This window comes from Diplodia corticola (genome assembly GCF_001883845.1).
Source record: "Diplodia corticola strain CBS 112549 chromosome Unknown scaffold26, whole genome shotgun sequence".
NCBI classification, from domain to species: Eukaryota; Fungi; Ascomycota; class Dothideomycetes; order Botryosphaeriales; family Botryosphaeriaceae; genus Diplodia; species Diplodia corticola.
The window spans coordinates 353,545-376,929 of record NW_017971505.1 but is presented as its reverse complement, the minus strand read 5'-3'; the positions used below and the strand labels follow the sequence as shown (position 1 = coordinate 376,929).

Below are 23,385 nucleotides of genomic sequence, written 5' to 3'. Positions count from 1 at the left end.
GCTCATTTGCTTGGAACCTATGATTAGCTGCTATAAAATCCATCTATGCCTCCAGCCTGCAAATGCGTCGTCACCGCCCGGCCTCTTGGCTCGAGCCCGTGAGTAATCTCAGAATCCTGCCGCTCGCGTGCTGCTCCAATCGAAGAAACGCCCATGCCTGCGTTCCGCCGTCTTGCCCATGATCCAGTCAACCAGAACGCCTGTGCATCTATTGTACACCCAGTGCCGACTGCTCCCAACTCAAGCCCCAGCACTGCTGATCTCCCTCAAGAGATCAAAGATCCCCTCCTTCAGCGATTGGTTGTGCGCCATGACGAAGAACAAATCGTCCTTTACTGGCCCGAACACTTTGCGTACCCAGCCCCCCTCTTCACCCTCCATGTCCGTGTCCTCGCCCGTGTCCTTGCTCCCTTGCCCCGTCACCGCGTTCAGCCGCCTGGCAAGACTGCGTAGCACCATTGCAGACGCCCCGGAAAGACTCTGTGCGACGCTGCGCTCGTCCATTGCCGTATTGAGCCATCTGATCTCGCTGCTCTGGTCTCCCCGGCCATTTCCACGCAGAGGGCCAAAAGCTCCGTAATACTGCTGTTGCACAGCCCCGCCAGCTTCCGGTGCAAGGCTGCCAGGCTGGTTATGTTGGTTCCGGATCTGCGATTTCTCCGAGCTGTCCGGAAGATGCGTCTGCACATGCCTCCCGACCTCGAAGACCGTGGGTTCCGCGCCTGCCCTACCAAAGTGCAAGCAGCCTGCCCACCGGCAGTCCAGCTTCTTCGGCTTCTCCTTCGTCTCACTCTCCTCGCTGACTCCGTTGGTCGCAGCTTCCTCGACCTGCCATTTCCCATTCGAGTCCTTGCTGAGCCCAAGGTGCGTCTGCAAGACATGCTCCCATATCTGCTTCGGTTCTTTTACGAACTCACCGCACTCCTCACCCCCAGCTTGCGAACCCGACGGAAACGAAGGCGGCGACACCCATCGGCACTTGATGTACGGCCGATTTCTCAGGTCCACGGGAATGGTCCGGGGACGGATACCCTTGATGGTATATTTTTGCACCCCTCCGGCAGTGATGACTTGCGCGGCGGCTGAGGGGAACGTGTTGGAAACGTTGGTAATGAAGTCTTTGGCGGCCATCATAGGCTTCGGTGCCTTTGCCTGGGCTGCAGAGGGTGCCGTGCTTCCAGGCGTAGAGGGCAGTGACGAGGATTGCTGCTGAGTCGTGAGCTTCTGAATAGGCGCTTGGAAAGCCGCATTGTAAGCTGTCCAGAGGGCAATCTGCGTTATTTCCCCCGAAGGGTCCTCTTCAAAGCACGTCTTGAGCCTGCAACGAAAGTTAGGATTGTACAGGTACGAGGAGCCCAGAGACAAACCATTGTGAGCTACGATCGGGTTCATCGAGGGACAGTAGCTGGTCGATGATCGAAGCGGCAAGCTTCGGTGCCGTCTCAGGCGCCGTGTTGGCTGACTTGCCCGGCGCCTTCGTCGGGACTGGCAGTTTGATTGTCTGTGCATTATAAAGCAACAGCCTGACTAGCTGCTTCACGAGCCCTTCGACGTCAGTGTGCTGTATCAATGTCTCGACATTTTCAGTCGTGGCCGTGTAAAGATAGAGGAAATCCAAGCATGCTTCACGGAGCTGCTCGTCCTCCACTAGCAGCCACTCGCACACGTGCTGAATGACCTGGGTGGGTACGTTGATCAGTTCGTATCTCGGATTCGCGTTCATTGCTATCCGAGACAAGGCCCGCAGCGCAGTAATGATGGTCCCACGATCGCTGGAATCCAGCTGGGCAAGCAGCGTCTGATACAGGTGATGCTCCGAGTTAAGGATCCAATACCTCGACAGCTGCTCGGCGATTTCGAGTGCGTAGTGCTTCAGTTCGATGACAGAAGACCGGGGAGGAAGATTGAGAGCAATGGTGATGAAATCCTGAATCAATGGCAGCTGAGAAACGTAGTGAGCATTCGCGTCAAGCATCACAAGATTACGAATGACCAGCCCGGCCTCATTGACGCGGCCAAGCGCCTCGCTGAATTCTCTGGTCTGCACGTCGTCTGTAAAATCCAGCAGCGGGTGCGATCGGATTTTCTGGAGCAATTTTGCCGTTCCGCTGATCGCATTGAGCGTATCGTTCCTTTCCAAAGACTCATCCTCAATATAGCAGATCTCCCAGTGAAAACCGTAGAAGAGCGTGCTGACATCGAGAAGCCGGTCAATCAGAGCTTCAGCGAGGCCGGGGAAGCCGTCAAATCGATACTTGTCTCCTCGCTCGTGTGAAATTTTTACGAGGTGATGCAGGGCGTACGCTTGTTCTTCGACGCTGCCTGATTGGAGGGAAAGCAAGGCCCTGATATATATATTCGGTCCTGTAAAGCCAGCTGCAGAGTGAGTGCGCAGTTAGCATGGAACACACTTGGATGCGCGCGACCACTTACTTCCTGGCAGCATCATCCCCTTATTCTGAGGAGGAGGCCTCGCGTATCTGCTCGTCATCCTGCTGCGGAGGCTGCGGAAGTGCTCTGGGTTGTTGCTGGGCGTCATGACAGGCTTGACGTTGGAAGGAACGACCGGCTTCGGCTCATAGTTCGCTATGATGCTCATGCTGTTACCGCCTCCGCTGAAGGAGCCATTGGGCTGCGAGTATGAACCGGGCGTAGGAGAATTGTGCTGGCCCGAGGAGCGTGTTTGTCTTGACGAGACCTCCGGCTGGAAGAGAACACGCTGGGGCGGGGCTTGTCGCAAAGCTGTCGAGAGGGGATTAGCCATTGCTGGAGATAAGTTGCTCATGGCAAGACCGATGGTGAGAGGTTGGTGAGTTTGGGGTGGGCGCAGGAATGATGGGTCGCCAAACAACGCGTACGCGCCTGGCACCACTCACCTCGAGTCACGCGGCCGGTGCTACCGGGTGGCCCATCGATATCCATCTTGTCTTCCTTGGGTGTCTTCTGCGCTTCTTCCTCTGATTCGTCGCTGTCTTTGTCCTGACCGTTCGTTAAGCTCTCGAGCTCGCGATTTGACGAAGCGGAGAAGTTCTCCCTGGTGCGCCTGAGAAGATCGCCGCCTTTTGCAGAAACGTGCTCGAGAATCTCCTTTGGTGGAGGCTCCTTGCCGTGGAAATGCTTGATCTCGTACGCTCTGAGTTGTGTTAGTGACGGAACTGATGCGGCGTTCCGACGGCACGTACGCAAGGTTTTTGTAGTAGGCCTTCTTGACGATAAAAGCCTGGGTTGTGGGGTTTTGGTCGGGAGGTATGAAGTCGGCGGCGATGCGGCGCCAGGCCAGTTTGTTGTTCTTGGTATCGGAGACCTTGTCGTATCCACCTTCCTCGCAAACGCGTTGGTATAGTTGAAACAGGTTCAGGTGCCGTTGACCGACTTTCGGTTCGCGGTCGAGCGTGGTGCTAGGCCAAGGTTAGAGATGGGCGGAAAGCAAGGGAGGGGCAAAGGGTTTACCCTCTTTTTGCGTGGTAGTCTTCGAGCTTGTTCATGAAGTCGTCATACTCGGGCGTGTGCTCGATCGAGGATTCGCGCGGCCTCTCTGGCGCCATGGTGACTGGCGGGCTGAGCTGATTCGCGCGATTGGGGCGGCCGGCGCGCGGGGCGGGGAGGATGGCGCGTGTGGAGGAGATGAGCACCGGGCGAGACGCGCGCGCTCGTCAAGGCTCGGTGGAGGAGATGCGCGGCGATGCGACTGAGACGCCTGAGCTCGTTCGCTGCTTCGCAACGCCCATGTCCGCCCGGCCCAAAAAGCGCCAGGGCCCGTTTCGCCAGCGATTCCCAAACCGGCACTAGCTCCAATCGCCCGCAGCCGCCCTTCTGCCTGCGCACTCAACACCGCATCCCGCATCATCACCTCAACCGAACGATCCTCGTGCTCAGCGGCCGCCCACTCTCACCTCATCCAGCGATCGTTCTCGCCTGGGGTGCAGATGTTTGCGAAGCCGCCGGAGATTGCCCAGATGGCCTCCAACATATCCATCAGCCTGAGGAAGTACTCGTTCACTGACACGGCTGAGAAGCCTTTCGAGTGGGAGCATGAAATGAGTCCTGGACTCACTCTCACGTTTGCTCCGCCGCACCTCAAGATTACCATCGGGAGAAAAGTGTTGGTACGGCTGACTCATGAGTCAGTCAACACCCTTCTGGGCAGCCTGACTGACGCAGTTCTTCCTACCAGGACTCATTGGACGTGCATCAAAAAGTGCAGCAGACGAAGACCCAGCTTGCAGCTATGCAGGCAAATGGTACTTCGCTTCGCAATGATGATCTTCCCATCTCGGCCATGATCCGCCCTAACCAGCCAGCTCTTGGGATTCTTTACAAGAGATCATCGAAAAAGGTAAATTTGAATGCTGTCTTGACCTCTCTATGGAACTGATCTGATTGCCTAGATTCGGCGCATGCAGCTCACTTTCAACTCAATGAGCGACGCCAAGATTGCCTACGATCTCGTTGTGCGCTCAGGCGTGAAGATGTTCACAAGCAAAGCTCCCTCCGGACCGCCAGCTTCAGACAGTTCAGTTCTACCGCCGTCACAGGCTGCTGCAGAAAGTCGACCGAGCAGCGCTATGTCGGATGTGCAACTTTCGCAGTCTTCCACCGTGGGAGTTCCTGACTACCCTTCATCTCCGCCTGGTATGCGGCGTCTCGCACTACAGAACTCCTTGCGAGACTATACGAGCAACGAGCAGTCCATTTTCGGTAAACCCAACGGACTTGATGAGGGTGATCGGCGGCCCTCAACAGCGCCAGCTGCTGGACTCGCCCCGAGTCTCATGGACATGATACCTCCTAGGCGCGAGCTCCCTTTCTTACGACCAAACTCCCAAGGCTCTGGTGGCGCATCGGGAGATTCATTCATGGGAGTTCAAGCTGCTAGCGGCAGACCGCCATCCTCAAGCAACCGCCCTTCTACTGCTAATCTTCCGCCTCTCAAAGGCCCGACATATGTTCTCCGCCCCAATGCGACTAAGCATAACCACCAGCATAGTACAGGAATGCCGCCCCCACTCACTCCTCAGTCTTCTACGAGTCAATACTTCAACTCACAGCCAGCTTCGGCATCCCACACACCCAGTTCAGAAAGCTTGATGGGCTTACGTCCGGGGGCATCGCCTTTGAGAGGACCACTGATTGACAACGCTGACAGAAACAAGCCTTTGTACCCGCCGAGGAAATCGTACTTGGACAACGAAGCAGCAGCAGCTAATGCGACCAGAAAGCCAGACTGTGTAGATGATGAAGGCTTTGCTGAGCTGCTCAGAACCGCAACCCAACCTGATGCTTCCGGGCGCCTTCAGTCCTTTGCAGCGCAGCCTCGGAATGACAGAGAAGACATGCTCAATGACTTTTTCGTGGGTTGCATTGAAGATGATGCCTTTATCACCCTCTGCCAAGATGTGGCTGCCAACTGGCGTCGTGTCGGTCTGGGTTTGCAGTAATCCGTTACTCCCGATGTATGACCCTAAAGATACCTCTGATCTGCCGTTGCGTCAAGGCGGAAAAAAATCTTTGTCTCTCAAAGAGGACATGGATGCAAAGAAAATCTGACTGCACATGTTGAACGAAGCTCATTGATTCCATGAATTGATGTCAATTGCTCCAATGAGCTAGGCTCAGGATTATAATGATGTCGACTTTAGTTTGTCAGCCGGTTTTGTTTTTATTCGGGGGTCTAATAAATAGTCACCATTCCCAAAAAAAAAAAAACCCCCTGTCATCGCAGTCTCAATACCGGTTTATTTTTGACAGTGAATGTTACCTTCTAGGTCAGTGCTTGCAAAGTCATGAAACAATATACCGCCTGGTCATGCCGCTAGCATCTCCGGGCTCCGCAGCTCTTTTTCTGCTTTACTCTATGTCTGGGCGATATCTACTTTGATCGCCAATCTACATGGAGTATAGCATCTTGCGGGGCCGGTGTATGAAACGATCAAACGTTCGAACTCTGCAGACAAAGTCAAAAGTGTGCTTTTAGTTCTCATTAAGCTTGGAACATCCCCATATCACACGTTGCTGGTTTCAAGAAAGACCTAAGGCGCAGGTGAACGCAATTATATACTATCAACACATTACATGCTGGCGATCTTCAAGAAGTCATTTGCAAGAAACTAAAGCGACTAATCACAGTTGCATCTGGAAGAGCGAATACTTTGAACAGTTTGGTCTAAACCGACTACTTTTCAAGTCATATTTACAAAAAAAAAAGGGGGGGAGTCACCCTGTCGGGCAAAACTCAACAAGACATTAAACCAGCCCAATAAAAAACGCCCCCAAGCATGCCATGCCACCCCAATCCAAATCAAGCCCAAGCCTCAATCCTCCCCATCAAGCTCACCACATCCAGCGCGTCGCCCTCGGCCCTCCTCCGCGCTCTCCTCTCCTCTTCCCTCCTCACATCGTCCTGCCAGTCGGACACCTCCCACGCGGCGCTGACGAAGTCGCCCTCGCTCCTCCCCATGCCGTCGACGGCGATGACCAGGGGCGTGAGGAGTCAGATGCCGGTGCGCTTGAGGACGTACATGGCCATGAAGGGCCAGCCCAGCAGCGCGGTGCCGACGGGCACGTACCACGAGGCGGTGCGGGCGAACTTGTTGGCGTAGAAGCCGTAGTTGATGGCGTGCATCTGCGCGCGGTTGACCGGGTACCGGCCGTGCGGGTGCGGCTCTGCCACGAGGTTGCGGGCGCTGCGCAGGAAGGCGCGGATGGGCGAGGCGCGGAAGCTCATTTTTGTGGTGGTGGTTGTGGTTGTGGTTTTTGTTGGTTGGTTGGTTGGTTTGGATAGAGACTGGGAGTTTGTAGTCTCTTTGTGATTTGTTGTTGTAGAGTTGAGTGTGGATTTTCCTAAAACGGAATGGAGTGGAGAGGTGGTTGCTGATTTGGTTGGTTGGTTGGTTTTTCTTCTGCAAGCGGAAGGAAGCTGTGGTGGTTTGCTGCTGCTGTGTTCACCTGTTGTGTGATGGAGATTTCACCTACCGCCGCGCAGCAGGGCTCAATATATACGAGCCAGCCCTGCGTTCCCATCTCGAAGAAAATCCTGACTCCTACTCCAAGCATCACGACACCGCGGAGATCACCAAGGTGGAAGGGAAGAAACATCACCTGAGCCCAACGGGGCCCTATGGCCCCCATCGCGTCCCTCCGCTCCGTTCGCTCCCGCGCATTGGCAATGGGGGAACAGGGCAGATGCAGCTGACGGCCAGGGCGGCCGAAGCGAATCCTTCCCGAGCCTGGGCCAGCGTTCTGCGGCTCAGCAAAGCCCAACGCGACCAACCAACGCAAAGTCCGGGGAAAGCAGGGAAGGGCAGCGTGGCCGCTCGAGCCACCGGTGCGCAAACCCGGTAAGCGCGTCTTGGGGGAGTCCGAGGGCCTGGCTCCAGAAACGGCCTGCGGAACGGGCCCTCTTTTCCTTCTCCGGGCATTCCTGGCTCCTCCGCCGCTTACTTGCGTCGCGGCGTTATTTTTTCCACCCCTGATTGGCGGTAAGCGGGCGGTCGGGCGGGTGCTGGGGCCAAGGAGACTGGTGGCGAGCAGATGGGGTGACACCGGGCGCAGCGCTGGCGGGTCAGCCCACAATCTCGCGTTCCTCTGCTCAGCCCTGCCAACCTCCGCACACACGCCATTTTTCGGCAGCCCCCGACGGACCCAACAAGGACGACGTGGTCCTTTTCGTTCGCGCGACGGTCAGGCGATGATGATGCCGCGACTTGAGGCTAGTTTTCGTGCGAGCGGATGAGGCGCACAGGCGGGTGCGACCGACGGTAGATTTGCTGGCCTTTGCTGAGTCATCGCTCCTCGCTCCTTTCCCGAGTCCCGTCGTCGTGAGGTACCGCAACCACGGCCGCGTACCTGCATGCTTCTGTACCGGTTTGCCATGAAGATCATTCTGCAGCGTAGCACGACAGGAATGCGTAGATTGAAGAAATTTCTGGATTTGGTTTTTTGTGCTACTTACAAGTACCTGGATATCACCTTCCTTGTCTTTGCGAGATGGTTGGTACTGCACCACTCTGCTATCTAGACAGCGCGGCCCGTGGCTCTGCCTTTTATATGGCTCCCAGACGAGAGTACCAGACCTACGGGAGCGTCTGAGACAACACACTGATAGTGTCCGCCACCCCCGCCTCTCTATCTCATTCATGCATCAGATCAGACAATTCCACCATGACGCCAGCCCGAACCACCAGTCCCATATATCCTCCTCAAGATTAAGCAGTAACTCCACACGCGCCAGCCAATCGGTACCAGAGCCAGCAAGGCAAGGATGCAAAGATGCCTGAGACGGACGCCTCACTTTCCATCCTTGAGCGTCTTGTCAAGCTTCGCCAGCGCCGCAGCCTTCTCCGCATCCTGGCGCGCTCCCGTCACCTGCGCCGGGAGATCACGCATCACCTGCTGCATCAGGAGGTCCAGATTCGGCGGCTCACCGAGGCGGCCCGACCCGATCTGTGGCGGCTTCCTCTTCTCTCCGTCCTGGTTGCCGCTGCTCCCAATCCCTGCGGCATCAGCGGCCGCCTGCACAGCCGCCGCCGCGGCCTTTGCGCTCGCAGCCGCTCCTCCGTCCTTGCGTCGTAGGCCCACCTGGCCTCTCTGGTCCCAGAATGTCTCATATCCGTGCTGGTCGAGGACTTCATTGGGCACCGCTCCCTTGGGCTCGAGCTCGCGAATCAGGTCTTGGTTTTCCTTGTTGCCCTCCAGAAGGAACCTCAGGCACATGATGGCGTGCTCCTTGATGTAAGGGTTGTGCTCGTCATACTGGCAGCAGGAGAGGATGGCCTCAATCCCCTTGTGGGTCCGGACTTGGTCCTGCACTTTCCGTGATTTCCATACAAGCGACGTAAGCACCAAAACGGTAAGCTTCTTGAGATTGCGCCATTCAAAATCAGATGGTTCCTCGCCTGGCTCATCCACGTACTGGCTGTTGGATGCTGGCGCATAGGGTTCTGATGGTATGGCTGCTGCGGTCGAACTGATCGAAGGAGCGTTGACGTCGTAAGGACGCTCAACTGCGACTGGCGCAGGGGCTGTGCTTGCGGGCTCTGGCGGCGGAACCTGCTGGTTTGGTGATGTGCGAAGATCCGGGATCGCCGGAGGCTTCCGTGCCAAGAGCGTACCCTTGGGTATGGCGGCGTCGAGTTCCTTGAGGAGAGTGACAAGTTCGCTGGTGATTTCCCAGTCGGCCATCATCTTCTTCCACACATCGTGTTCGGTGAGAATGGCAAAGAACTCCAGATACTGGTAGACGCCCTCGTACATCCGTTCCATGTCCCACAAGTTGAGTGGAAAGTCCTCGGGATGCGCATGTCCCGCTCTGATCTTTCCCTGCAGGAAGATGAGCGCGCACGTTTGAGGAATGATGTGGCGCCGAAACTCGGTGAACAAAAAGTTGACCATATGCACGTCGACACGCAGAGGATAGGTAGTTGCATCCTCTTTCGCGACGGCACTTTGAGCTTGAGTCTGACGAGCTTTGAAGATGTTTGTGAGCAGCTTCATGATTACTGCTTGGGCGGGAGAGATGATGTCCTTGGATCTGCAGTATGTTAGCTAGTGGTTCCTACAAACGATGAGGGATGGACACGTACTCTCTGAAGGCATGGTAGGAGAAGGGCATCAGCCCGTTGGTCAGGATTGCCTCCATGATCTTGACCATAAACTTGAAATACAGCTCTTCCTCACGCAAATCCCATGCGGCCACGAATATGAGGAGCTCGCGCAATAAGTTTCTGCCATTGTCTTGAGCAAGCAGGAGATGGCAGCGTACTGTATGCATGTTCTTGATAGCTGCGACCTCCGCCGCTGCTGTTCCGTAGCCGGGAGCCCCTTCAGCTGGCGGCACGATACCGGACATGATGATCATGGGCAGCACCTCGATTTCTGAGGGGCCCAGAATTAGCGGCACATCAGTCAGCAAGCCTCGTCCATCATCGCCAGGTACCACGTAGTCTTCGTCTTCGCTGTCTTCCTCTTCGCTGACCTCGTCCCCAATGTCCTCGGCAGGTTCGGTGGCGTTCGGAGACGCGGGTGACATGACCGGAGAAGATGGAGAGACCTCGGAAGTATTCTGAGGTGGTACCCGTTCAGGAAATGTCTCGAGGCGTTTCATGAGATCGTCCTTGCCGTTCTGCAGGATGTCGGCGCCATAAGCAGCGTTGTAAGTCATACGGAAATCGGCTTCAGTGGCAGGCGGGGGATCTTGAGGCTCAGCGCCGAGGGGCATCTTGAGGTCCTGCAAATCGGCCCGCGACGGCGTGTTGGGGTAGTTCTTCAGGAGGTCGCTTGCAGACACCTGAGGCTGGACCGAGGGAGCAGTAGGGGTCTTTGAGGACGGGGTGAGCATGGCTTTCTTCATGCGCTCCACTTCCATTTGCAGCTGGTTTATGCTGGCGGCAAGAGCAGCAACGTTCTCCTCCTGGGTCGCATTGGGATCGATGGCCTTGGGTTCGGGCGGAAGCTTCACCGACCTAAGCAAGTTAACGTCGTGGCGGTACTTTGCAATCAGATCACTGTACAGAGTATGCCATTCCTGCACCAAGGTTACTGCCTGTGAGACCATAGCAGTCAATCGAGACTCTGCTAAACGAGGGAGGACACATACATCACGGGCTTCCTGCGGCATCTCTTGCCATCGTTTCTTGCACTCGGCCGCAATTTCCGTCGCGCCGGACTTCTCTCCTCGGGCCACCAGCTCCCGTTTGACCTCCATGCCAACCTTCCCAATATATAGTAGAAATGGCGACGATGCGGGCTGGTGGGTTCCGGAGCCGAACGATGCGACTTCTTCGCCAAAGGCACCCGCAGACTTCGGTGTGGTAGCGAGTGAGAGAGACGCAAGCTCCTCGGTCGGTGGCAGGGTGGCGTCGCGGGAGCTGTCGAACAGTTCGACCCAAAGCATGAGCTTCCGACGTTCGTTTCGAGCGACGAGGTTGTTGAGGAACTGGAGACAAGTGATGAGGAGCTTTTTGTACATGTTGACAACCTCTTGCCACTTTTGCTCGTCTGCTGTGCCGGCATCTCCGTCAAACCCACGCGCGGTCACCTTTACACAGACGCTGATGAGCTTGAATATTTCCTGGTCGAACTGCGCTTTGGCGGCCGCCAGGTCCTGAGCGATCTCCCCGGTCGTGAGAACGTTGCGCGCGATCGAGACGAGGTCGTTGAGACGCTCGAGGTCTCTCATGAGGTTCGAATAATTGGCTGCGATCAAGGTGCCAGAAGCGCCCTCGAACTCGGGCGCTTGCGGGTCAGCGGGCGCAAACGAGCGATGCTCGAGCGATGGCACTGCATTCTCGAGCAGCTCGCAGACGTCACGCCAGAAGTTTGCGTTGGAGCCAATTGCGCGCCGCACCTCGGGTTCTCTGACGGTGCGGCGCAAAGTCTTCTTGCAAATATCTTGTAGCATCGCCATCATGTCATGCTTGATGTAGCCGGGCGATTTGAAGTGGACGATCCATGGCTGGAGGAGGAGGCGCAGTTGCGTGGTGTACGGGTCGGCTAGGCTGTCGCGCGACGGTGAGGGCGTTCGCTGTTCGATTGTTTCCGGGGTCGCAGGGTCGTCCGAGCCACGGGCAGGCGCATCGAGATCCATGCTTGCGCCTGCGGACGCGGACATTGTGCAGAGCTTGTGGGAGTGGTGCACAGCTCCAGCTACTTGGGCTGACTTTTTCGAAAACCTCCGCGCTCCCCGCCGCCGCCGTCGCCGCCCGCCGATCTAAGCTGTGACGCACATCCGCTCGGAAGCGCTAACCCTATTCCTGCCTAAGGCAATTTTGATGCTGGTCACAGCTTCCTAGACCCCTTCTTTTCTTGATGTAGAGCAAGGGGTCCAAATCTTTTTATGTTGATGGCTCGGAAGCGTCAGTTTGCTCGCCGTGAGAGCTCCATAGTTCCCGTTGCGTCGAAGCTTAGCTTGGTTCTAATTGTACCCAATATTATTCTTCAGCAGCATCGCATCAGGGACGCGCGGGTGACACCATTGGCTCCACAGTCAAAGTCTGATCCGAGGCAGAGAAAGACAGCCAACGGAATTTCCTCTGCTGATAGGGCGTAGAAGCCGTGCATCCTAATTCGCGGTGATGTCCACCAACAGATTCCTGCTGCTTACCTGTTGGGTAAAAGAAGAACAATGGATCAGACACGGAAAGTCAAATAAGCATTGTCCTCCAATGCGGGATCACGAGATGTCTGAACGTATGAACACGTGCTGCTTCTGAACGTCATGTCAGTCATGTGAAAAGACAAACTCACTTTAGATGGCGTAATGGCGAATAACAAGTGCACAACCGTTTGCAGAGAAGGTGAAAGGGCATGCTTTGCACCTCTTCTGCTCGAGGCTGCGTGACACGACAGCTTGAACTTGAAACCTTAGCATCGAAAAAGGAAAAAGGTGCTGCAAAGGAAGAGCATTTCGGTTAGAGCTTATTTGATTTGATTGGGTGTTTGACCTCCAGAGTTATACCACAGGTAAACCCTTACGCCGGACGCCCATGTGCACTAGGCGAACGTCGATCTCAATCTTGGCGCTTTGTCCAAAGAATGCTGTCTGTTTCATGATACGGGTATTAGACAACCCTCGCAACCGTTGCACAAGCACTGGGCGGGTTAGTTCTTGATGTGGAGAAAACGAGATGGTTAAGCAATCGGGTTAGGAAATCGGTGAGCTACAAGCTGACGAACGAAATACATTACGATATCTGCTATAAAACCAACAACTCTGGGTATATCTTTTCGCGATTGCAGAAAAACCAGAAGAGAAATAACAGAGGGAACAAGGGAGCGCCAAATCGCCGGAGGTATCATCCTGGGAAGCGCCGTAGCGCCGTATAATACTACAAAGGAAAACTCTAGCAACGGAATCTATCCGGAGCCTCTGAACAGATTCAATGACTTAACCAAGGAGAATATCGACCGGTGAGTGCGGGGCCAAAGGCCCGCAAGGGGACGGATGTGCACGTAGATCTCGGGAGAGTTGACGGATCCGGGGGATGAGTTTATAGCCTGACAGGCGAGGGAGCAGATCTGCGATCCAGGCCCAGGACTTCGTCGAATTGGATGGTGAGGGAGCCGTTGTCAATGACCTTGACGTGCTCCCAGTCGCCCTCGTCGCCCTGCGCCTTTGTGACTTCGGCCAGCCAGGCGGTTTCATCATTGTCAACGGCGGTTCCAGAGGACGACGGCCGGCTGTCTTCGGGGTGGGACACGGCGGGGAAGCGCTCCATGAAGAGACGATGGTATTCGCTGTGCATCTTGTGGCCTTCGTCGGGGTGGGCGGATTGCGAAACATCAATCAACTTGCTACCAAGGGAGAGGAAAGGTTAGCAGCGGCTGCGGGCACCAGTTGGAGGTGGGGGCCTACTCGGATGTCTGAGCGCAGATGCGCTCGAGGGCATCCCGCTGGCGCCTGATTTCCTCAGGGTCGGGCTGAGGAGCGCTCATGCCCATGTGCGGGCCTTGTTGGGCAACGGCGCCGTACTGGTGCTGGTATTGGTCGGGACCGAGGAGGTGCGAGGCTTCGGAGCGCTGTGCGTAAGGGCGGAGGTCAGTCGCACAGGCGGGCATGGTTGATGATGGGGTCGCTCTTACCTCATCGTGTTGAGGCCTGCGGCCAAGGCCTAGGCACGAAGCGCAGATGCCCATCTGGAATGAGGTCTGTAACGGGGTGTGGCTGCGAGGACGTGGGCAGGGGAGCGCGGCCTCAGCGAGCTGGTGTTAGGGTGGCTTGCACGGGCCGGCGACCGCTGGAGGCAGAACGCAAGACGGCGGCCGGATTGCGGGCACGCTCTTGTTCAGGGAGCTGCTGGGGAGCTTGGGCAGTGAGGTGAGGTTGGAACAGAATGTTTGATTATGAGGTTTCGCTTGACGGTTCGGGCGTGCAGGAGCCCGTCGGCGGCCGTGCCGCTGCCAGCCGACGCAACGCTGCGCCAGCCACCACCATCACCGTCGACACCGCGCCGTCACGCCCTTATGGCCTGCTGCATTCCGCGCGGCCCAGACGCCGACCGTCGCGGCCGATCGCCCGTCCCCAACGACCTGGTTCTCCGTCGGTCAGCCGGGCGCACGCCCCGTGGTGCAGAAAACGCCTCCGGTATGCGCCTCCAACAGCGCAGCGCCGCGGGCTGAGTCGGCGTACCTCCGAAGCTTGTATGCCGACGTCTCGGCGGTGTCTCTATTTCTCGATGTTGCGCTCACGTCGTGCCGCCCCGCCGTTTGCTCCGCGCTGTTCCTGCATATGTCCATGCCTTTGGGCGCCCTTGGACGCGTCGCGCGCGTTGGCCGCGCACCATTCGCGTCCCCCTTTGTGGAAGATACGAGAAACTAGATCAAGAGTGCAACATCTCCTTGTTCTCCCAGGTCTGATCAGGTCGAAGGAGTCGACCAAGCAAGGGCGCTGCTCCCAGACACGCCTCCTGGTTACCAAGAATGGGGAGATCACCCCCCGTTACGCCTGCTCTACACCACTTTCTTTGAACCACCATGATCATTTCTGAGCGAGAGCAGGCTAGTCTCAGCTTGCTCTCGTCCTGCCCCTACGTAGATGCCTCGCGCACGCGTCGCGAGTACGACCGCGGCGAGTCACGAAATGGCGAGCAAGGCGATTGGCTCTGCAAGGCACAGTTTTCTCCACCATGAAGGCCCTTCCGGCTGCGGCACAAGGTTGAAGCCGTGTGCTGTCTTAGCTTTGCCGTCTGTATAAAGCATTTTGGATGCCGCTCCCAAGTGCCTCTTCACCATCGTCGACGCCGACGCTCCTTGATCGTGCTCGAGCATTCGCCATTCGTTTTGAATGCTCAGCATGCTGTTCGCTCGCTCTCCCCTCGCGGCTTTGGCCGTCAGCCTTTCCTTTGCTGTGACCGATGCTGCCGTTGCAGACCGAAGGAGTCCGGCGCCTGCAGGCCTGAGAAAGGGCTTCCTGGACTACTTCAATCTCTTCGGAAAGCGTCAAGACGACTTCTGCGTACCATCAAACGACTACTATCAGATCCTCTCCACCCACACGTCCGCCCCTGAACTGTGCGCAACTTTGCTGGGACGACCTACCGACACCGTCCATGTCGTTGTCACCCCCGTCTCGTACGTCAATCAAGAAGTTCGGTGCAGTGTTCCTCTTGACTGATCCTCAATGCAGCACCGTCACCCAGGCCACTTCTACTCGTGTCGCCACCGTAAATAACATTGTCAGCGTTACCGTTACCAGCACCAGCACAGTCACGCCGACATCGCTTGCCGCAAGAGCGCCAGAGCCCACACCTGGCCCTGAACTTGCAAAAAGACTGGCCGATGCTGAGGCCATCCGCAATTTCATACGCAACTTGGAAGAAAGTTCCTCTTTTGACTCCACTGCCACCGCTTTGAATTCAATCAGCTCGGGTTTGTCGAGTGCTTGTGATTGCCTTGGCCTGCCGACGCCAGGAACCACTACTCAGACTCTGTCTGGCCCTCCTAACGTGCGTCCCCAGAATATTTTCATACGTGTGCGACGCTGACTGAGAAGAAGTCTACTGTTACAATCGCTGCTTTTGCAAGGACGACAAGGACCTCGAACAGCAGTATCGTCTTCCACGAGGTCGTCACCGTGACAGCTGGCCAGGAGTCAAGTTCAGCAGGAGCTAGCGGTTCTGCCACTGCCACTGGCACAGGACCCGAATCTACTGGCATTCCCATTGGAGAAGGCGTCAGCTGCCCAGCGGACGACGAATCAGTGAAGAACTATGTCCTGAATAGCCAAACTTACGCTTACCGGATCCACTGTGGCCTGGACTTCACCGATAAAACTGCTCTTGAGCAGCCCGCGGATGATTCGGCTGAATGTGCGGCTCTCTGCTCGACATACAGCCAGGGAGCCAACGCTGCTGTCTGCAAAGGGTTTGTTTTCAAGAACGGCCGTTGTTACTTGAAGAGAAGCATCACTAGCGACCTGTCTGTCGCATCTCCTGGCACTGTTTCCGGCGAGCTGTACCGTGTCGGTGAATTCAACAACACGGGAAATGCGACTTTCACGTCAGCTCCGTCCGACTTCACGCTCACGACCACCACCGTCTCGCTCTCGACGACGTCTGCCATCCCCCAGTGCGGCCCTTATGACTCTACCGAGAGTGCGTCATCGACGTACTTCTCCACGGTTTACACGGACGACGGAGGTACTGTACACATGTCTTGGACCTCCCAGTACGCGTACGCCGCGACGAACCAGCGAGTGTGTACCTACAACAATACTGCTGTGTTTACCAATACCGACCTCATCACCGTCCCTGCAACTACGATCGTGAGCACCGTGACCTCGACTGGAACCGTGACCGGCCTCCGAACTTTTACCTCGGATGGATCAATCATAGTTGAGGCTTCTGGAGGGACTGAGTACGCACCCGGCGCGACAATCACCACAGGCGGCTCGGCAACTTCCACCAGTACCCGCAAGGTGGTCATTCCCACGGCCGCCACGGGCCTTGTTGGAAAGTTCAACACGACTATCGTTTCAGGAGGCTCCACTCTTGTTGAGGAGTACACGTACAGCTCTACGTCCGCTAGTCTTGTGACTGTTATCGAAGCTACCTCGACCTCCAATGCAACGGGTGGCTCGGGCATCTCTGCTCCTGAAACCACCCTCACAACCACTTCAACCGGGACCTCGGTGATTTCCGGCGAGACAACCGAAGTGGTTTCTACGCTCACTTCCACTGCTACCGGCAGCTCGGAGGAGAGCAGCCCAACAACAATCACAACTGAAAGCACCGCCACCACTGTCATCTCCGGGGTGACGACCGAGGTGGTTTCCACGCTTACTTCGACTGCAACGGGTGGCTCAGCAGAGTCCAGCCCCAGCGGATCCCCGAGTAACTCGACAGTCACAACAACGACTACTGGCACTACGGTCATCTCTGGCTCAACGACGGTTTTGACAGCTACGATCACTTCGACCGCAACGGGCGAGTCGACGGAACTGGCTGCTACCGGATCGACTACCGCGACTGGTGGGTCAGGTGAATCTGCGCCAAGCAACTCAACCATCACGTCAACGGCCGTCGAGACCACAGTAGTTTCTGGTGTGACTACGGAACTGACCTCCACCATCACCTCGATCGCAACTGGCGGATCTAGCGAATCTGCGCCGACCACCGGGGAATCGCTGAGCAGCACTCAGGATGAGCGCACCGGTACGGCTTCAACTGAGTCCAGCGCCACGACTAACTCGACTGCTACTGGTGGCTCATCCGAATCGGGCCCTGCTTCTGCAACCACCTCTGAGCTGTCAACAATTTCCAGCACATTGACAACTAGACTCACTGTGAGCACGGCAGTTACTGTAGTGACATCGAATGTATCAACCTCCACATCTACTGGCGCGGGCGGAGAGACTATTCTGGTTCCTAGCGAGACCGTCTTGACTTCGAGTTCATTTATTGTCGTCTCCAGCCGGGTCGACGAATCGAGTGCGACGGAGACGGGTGGCTCAACCGAATCGGCTCCCTCGAACTCGACTGCGGTTGGCAGCGGCACGGGAACTGGAACTTTTACTTTCAGCGGAGACTCTGGCCTTCGCACTGGCACTTTCATCACCACCCAAACCAATGGATCCCTTACGACTGTGGTTACATATACGAGTGCTGTCCCTGTTAGCTCCGCATCGTATAACGGAACAGCCACCTCAAGTGAGAATCTAAGCAGCACCGAAGGTCAGCGTACAGGCACAGCAACGACAGGCAGTGGATCGAGCGTGACAGCCCCGTCAAGTGGCCTTCCCACTCAGCCTTCCAACGGTACCACCGCCGCTTCAAGTGAGACGTTGAGCAGCACCGAAGGCGGGCGGACCGGCAGTGCAACAACAGGTGGTGAAGCAAGCCCGTCGGTTCCTTCAAGTGGTCTTCCCACGTCATCCTCCAACGGAACCACCACTTCCGAAACTCTGAGCAGCACCGAAGGCGAGCGCACTGGGACTGCAGCGACTGGTACAGGGCCGAACACTTCGGGTCCCTCGAGCGGCGTGCCTGGGCCTTCATCCAACGCAACAACGACTACCGGCACAGAAACTTTAAGCAGCACCGCTGGTGAGCGGACCGGTGAGGCAACGAGTCCAACCTACGAGCTGCCTGCCTCGAGCGGTCTTCCTTCAGGTTCTTCCAACGGCACTGTCCCGGCGACGGAGTCTCTGACCACGTCTGAAGGCGCTCGCACCGGCTCAGCGACTACAGGGGCTCCCTCGAGTGGTCTGCCCTCCAGCTCGCCGAATGGCACTGTGCCGGCAACTGAGACTTTGAGTACGTCTGAAGGCGCTCGCACCGGTTCAGCGACCACGGGAGGGCCTTCAAGTGGCGTACCTTCGAGCTCACCGAATGGCACGACTCCAGCAACGGAGTCTTTGACTACATCTGGAGGCGCTCGTACTGGTTCAGCAACCACGGGAGCTCCATCGAGCGGGTTGCCCTCGAGCTCGCCGAACGGCACTGTGCCAGCCACTGAGTCTTTGAGCACATCTGAAGGCGCTCGCACCGGATCGGCGACCACGGGCAGTCCATCGAGTGGTTTACCCTATAACTCGCCGAATGGCACAGTCCCGGCAACGGAGTCGTTGAGTACATCTGAAGGTGCCCGCACTGGTTCAGCGTCCACAGGAGGCCCCTCCAGTGGCGTCCCTTCAAACTCACAGAACGGAACCACTCCAGCAACAGAGTCTTTGACCACATCTGCAGGCGACCGCACGGGCTCGGCTACTACGGGCTCGAGCGTTGATGTCACCACCACGACACTTCTCAATGTAACATCGACGGTAGTTGCTCCGTCGAACGGTACCTTGGTCACCGGCAGTGGCGCCACTGCGCTGCTACCGCACGCTACAGGACCCAACTCGACGGCATCCCTCTCTACTTCTGAAGGCCCCAGGACCGGTGCCTATTCTACCACGACTACAACAACAGGGACGAGCGGAGCTAGCAGCGGCGCTCCAGTTCCTTCGTCCAACTCTACCAATGCTTTCCCAACGTATGAGGTCCCGACTATCCCAGTGGAGTCTCTCTCGAGCACTTCCAACGCGCGGACTGGATCTGCCTCTGAATCCGTCCCGCTTGGAACAGGGAGCAGCGGCTTCCCAGCGCCATCCGCAAACGCAACCTCTCCTCCCACTACAGGCCCGGCGGGTACTGTTCCTTCGTCCACAAACGCTCCCGGGAACTCAACTGTCCCAGCCGGGACGGGAACTGAGGGTCAGCGTACTGGTAACTTTGCATCTACAACCACACCCGTCAATTCAGTTTCAAGTACTTCTGGTGTTCCGTCTGGGTCGAACTCTACCTCTCCCGTTGGCACTGGCCCCAGTTCTTCGGCAAATTCGACTGCTCCTTTGTCTGGCACGGGTGCTTTCTCCACCAGCGCTCCGTCAGGAACTGCTCCTACCTCCGCTAGTGCGAATGCGACATCGACTCTTCCCACGGCACCTAGCGCTCCTGCAAACTCATCTGAGTCGCTGTCGACTAGCGAGGGTCCCCGGACGGGTGATTTCTCAACGACCTCGCCTTTGGGAACTGCTCCTACCTACGCTAGTGGAAACGCAACGTCTGCTCCGGGCACAGGGCCCAGCTCACCTGCGAACTCTACAGAGTCTTTGTCGACTAGCGAGGGTCCACGCACGGGTGCTTTCTCGACCACCTCGCCGTTGGGCACTGCCTCCACGGGCTCCCCTGGAGCAAACTCGACTGTGCCGACTGGGAGAACCATTGCACTAATCCCCAACACGCGCCTGCGACCGTCGACTCTAGGCACTGCTCCCGCATATGCTCCTTCATCATCAAACTCTACTTTGCCCAGTGGCACTGGAGCTTCTAGTGGATCGATCCCTAGCCCCTCAGCAAACTCGACCGAATCTTTATCGAGCACTGAAGGTGATCGGAACGGTGCCTTCTCAACTACCACTGCGCCTTTGGGCACCGGCCCCAGTAGCGGAGCACCTGTCAACTCAGCCAACTCTACTGCACCCGTCGGCACTGGTGCTTCAAGCAGCATGCCAACACCATCTGGGAACTCGAGCGAGTCTTTGTCAAGCACCGAGGCTGGTCGTAGCGGTGCCTTCTCTACTACTTCTGCACCCTTGGCAACCGGCCCGAGCAGTGGAGCACCCGTTAACTCGGCCAACTCCACTGCACCTGTGGGCACAGGCGCTTCGAGCAGTATCGCTACACCGTCTGCGAATGCTACCGAGTCTCTATCGAGCACCCAGGGCAACCGCAATGGTGACTACACTCCTACCGCACCTTTGGCCACCGGCCCAAGCAGTGGGGCGCCCGTTAACTCTGCAAACTCCACTGCACCTGTTGGCACGGGTGCTTCGAGCAGCATCCCTACAGCTTCTGCGAACTCTACTGCACCTGCGGGTACGGGGACGGCCGCTTCGAGTAGTATCCCTACAGCTTCTGCGAACTCAACCGAGTCCTTGTCGAGCACTCAGGGTAACCGCAATGGTGACTACTCCTCTACTCTTTTGGCCACCGGTCCGAGCAGTGGGGCGCCTGTCAATTCTGCTAATGCCACTGTACCTACTGGCACAGCCGCTTCGAGCAGCATCCCTACAGCTTCCATCAACTCCACTGCGTCTGTGGGAACGGGCGCTTCGACTGGCGTCCCTTCGTCATCCGCAAACGCCACGGAGTCTTTGTCAAGCACACAAGATAACCGTAACGGAGCCTTCTCGACCACACTCTCGGGCACGGGCCCGAGCAGCGGTGCGCCTGTGAATTCGGTCAACTCAACTGCCCTTCCTGTTGCCACTGGGGTAACGAGCGGCTCCCCCACGCCATCTGCTAATGCCACCCTGCCATTGTTGAGCACCGGGGGTACCATCCCGGGAAGCCTCCCTACCCTCATCGGCACCGGACCGAGCTATGCCCCCTCGAACACAGCCAATAGCACTTCTCTGCTTGGTACTGGTGCGTCGACTGGCGTCCCGGCGCCGTCAGCTAACGCTACTACGCCTCTGTCAAGTACGGAAGCCCCCCGCACTGGTGAAGCCGCCGCATCGACAGCTTTGCCGAGCAGTGGCAGCCCAGTCCCCTCGATCAACGGCACACTGTCCGCATCCCCGACAGCCCCAAGCTCTTCATGCGTTGATACCACCGTCACCTTGCCGGCCGTCACAGTGACTGCTACAGTCACCCAGTTTGCAACAACTGTTTCCGTCTGTGCCAGCGACTGCTCCTCTTCATCCTCCGCACCCTCCACCTTCTCGACGGGAACCCTCACCACGACATCCACATCCACATCGACCTCGTCCGAGACATCCACCGTCACGCTAACCTCTTCGACCGCGACATCCGTCCTCCCCGCAACAACAGGCACCGACACCAGCGAAAGCCCCGGAACAGCCACCAACGCCGCCCGCACCGGCAGCTTCGCCGAAGACACGAGCAGCAGCAGCAGCACCGCCGCACCGCCATCCTCAACATCGACATCGACCTCCGTCGTCGCCACCGCCACAACCACCACCTACGCCTCCCCACCACCACCCCCCTACGCAAAACGCGACACCACCGCGCCCGCCTCCCCCAATAACCTCCTAGCCAACCCCTCCTTCACCGCCTTCGACGCCATCTCCACCTCCACCGCCACCGCCTCCGACTCCGACTCCCCCACCTCCTGGCACATCCACACCGACAGTAACGCCGCCTTCGCCGTCCCGGCCTCCTCCTCCTCCAACAACAACGACGGTAGCAGTGCCGGCGGCATCAACGTCGTCCTCCAAGACCCCGGCGCCGTGCTCGACCTGACGCAGACGATCAACCCCCGCGCGTTCAAGCAGGGCGTCGCGTACGACGTGCGCGCCGAAGCGAGCCAGATGGACGCGCGCGCCAGGTGCGCGGTCGCGGTGCTGGTGGCGGGCGAGGCCGTCGTCGAGGCGGTGCCCGGGGAGAGGGTGGGCACGTTTGGTGGGAGGTGGACGCCGGGCGTGATGGCCATGGGGGGTGAGGGTGGGACGCCGGTGACGGTGACGGTGAGGGTGGGGCCGTGTAAGGGGGTTGGCGGGGACGGGGATGGGGTGGTGGGTGTGAAGGGGGTGGTGGTTGAGGCGAGGAAGGGGAACAAGGGGGAGGGCGAGTTGAGGGTGTGATGGGGAGGATGGGGTGAGGTGAGATAGAGAACTTGCTTGATGTGAGACGGGACGGCAGCACTCTGAGTGCGATGTTGTTGTCGTAGTTGTTGTTACTTTGTGTTGACCTCGCTCGTTTTTCCTCTTTGTTTCTCTTTTCTCTTTTTTTTTTTTTTGCCGTCTCTCTTTCGGACATCATCACCATCATCGTCATGACAAGCTTGCATCATCTGCTTTGTATTTGGTAACGCTCATTCATACAATATCGGCAACAGCAAATGGAAACTGCCTTCTGCTGTCTGTTGCAGAAGAGGGAGAGGATTCGAGAAAAAAACAGGCATCGGGAAAATACTCTTGTTCGTTTCTTCTTTTTCCCCCTTCCTTATTTCTCTGTGGACGGGAAATCATGGTCTACGCGAAATGGAAAATGATCTACAAAAAACAATGTCCTCAAACGCCAGTCTAGTCTCTTTCCTGGGTAGCATAATAGGAGTCCATCGTTCTCTTCATCCGAGTACCATGAGCGACTGAAATTTTGAGCGTGTGTTGTGAACGTGATGGTACAGAAGTGCTTCATTTTTTTTTTTAACCAGGCGCCTACTTCTACTGATCTGGACAACGCCTTCGTGCCTTGCTTGACGCGTGTTTCTGGCGTTGAGGTTGCATCACTCTATTTCACCTTCGCTTTGGTCAGCGCGCCCACGAGGGAGAGGAACCTGAAACACTGGCATTCAAGGATAGGCTGTAACGTGAGGGGTACAGAGCTCGAGGATACTAGTACTACTACATTCCAAGGGATTTGCCGAGAGAAGGGGGGGCTCACGGTGTGTGTGCGGCCCTTGCCGGAACCCGGGAAGTTGGGTGGTTAATCGATAAACGATAACAAGGGAGCGGCACAGGTCCAGATAGGGTTATGCAGGGAAGGAGCTGGCGTAGGGCTGAGCTTTCCCTTCTTCGATCATGCCCCTTCCCTCGGGTCCTTTGCTTTAGCCACCCCCTTCTCTTGTGTTCGACCCTGCGTTAGCTCAACGGTGGGAGGTACCTTACTAAGTGTGCAGGGCAGGCGGGGGCGGAGCGGGACGTAAAGGCGGGGGCCCGGGTCGGATCGGCTTGTTGGATGCAAATTCGGGAGCTGGCGGGCGAAGCCCATAGGCTGTGGTCCGTTTTTGGTGTGGATCGGGTCGATCACGCGGCTGAGAGTGAGGGAAAAGTGGTGGTGGCTGCGGACGGCGCGACAGACCAGCGAATGAGGTAAAGGTGTGAGTGCCGCTTTGGGACTGCATACGCTCGATTGGGCGATCTAAGACGCGGGTGGATGGCCA

The 23,385-nt window shown here is 57.2% G+C and overlaps 6 protein-coding genes across 6 annotated transcripts; 2 read left to right on the top strand and 4 right to left on the bottom strand.

The window, feature by feature from the left end:
* Positions 1–240: 240 nt before the first annotated feature.
* BKCO1_26000121 (rsc complex subunit rsc9) lies at positions 241–3,545 on the bottom strand (the record flags this gene model as incomplete). Its single annotated transcript, XM_020273378.1, has 6 exons — positions 241–1,318; positions 1,368–2,376; positions 2,434–2,742; positions 2,877–3,133; positions 3,183–3,398; positions 3,451–3,545. The coding sequence occupies 6 exons, from the start codon at positions 3,543–3,545 to the stop codon at positions 241–243; spliced, it is 2,964 nt and encodes a 987-aa protein (XP_020130228.1).
* Positions 3,546–3,926: 381 nt separating this feature from the next.
* Positions 3,927–5,438, top strand: BKCO1_26000120 (uncharacterized protein; the record flags this gene model as incomplete). Its single annotated transcript, XM_020273377.1, has 3 exons — positions 3,927–4,106; positions 4,175–4,336; positions 4,389–5,438. The coding sequence occupies 3 exons, from the start codon at positions 3,927–3,929 to the stop codon at positions 5,436–5,438; spliced, it is 1,392 nt and encodes a 463-aa protein (XP_020130229.1).
* Positions 5,439–6,490: 1,052 nt separating this feature from the next.
* Positions 6,491–6,724, bottom strand: BKCO1_26000119 (uncharacterized protein; the record flags this gene model as incomplete). The annotated part of the gene is made up of 1 exon (XM_020273375.1): positions 6,491–6,724. The coding sequence occupies one exon, from the start codon at positions 6,722–6,724 to the stop codon at positions 6,491–6,493; it is 234 nt and encodes a 77-aa protein (XP_020130163.1).
* Positions 6,725–8,286: 1,562 nt separating this feature from the next.
* BKCO1_26000118 (essential cytoplasmic protein ctr86) lies at positions 8,287–11,608 on the bottom strand (the record flags this gene model as incomplete). Its single annotated transcript, XM_020273374.1, has 3 exons — positions 8,287–9,529; positions 9,582–10,522; positions 10,595–11,608. The coding sequence occupies 3 exons, from the start codon at positions 11,606–11,608 to the stop codon at positions 8,287–8,289; spliced, it is 3,198 nt and encodes a 1,065-aa protein (XP_020130162.1).
* A 1,378-nt stretch (positions 11,609–12,986) lies between these two features.
* BKCO1_26000117 (family transcriptional regulator) lies at positions 12,987–13,554 on the bottom strand (the record flags this gene model as incomplete). Its single annotated transcript, XM_020273373.1, has 2 exons — positions 12,987–13,290; positions 13,352–13,554. 2 exons carry the CDS (start codon positions 13,552–13,554, stop codon positions 12,987–12,989), a joined length of 507 nt encoding a protein of 168 aa, XP_020130155.1.
* Positions 13,555–14,779: 1,225 nt separating this feature from the next.
* Positions 14,780–22,084, top strand: BKCO1_26000116 (proteophosphoglycan ppg4; the record flags this gene model as incomplete). The annotated part of the gene is made up of 3 exons (XM_020273372.1): positions 14,780–15,066; positions 15,122–15,440; positions 15,491–22,084. The coding sequence occupies 3 exons, from the start codon at positions 14,780–14,782 to the stop codon at positions 22,082–22,084; spliced, it is 7,200 nt and encodes a 2,399-aa protein (XP_020130154.1).
* Between the last annotated feature and the right edge of the window lie 1,301 nt (positions 22,085–23,385).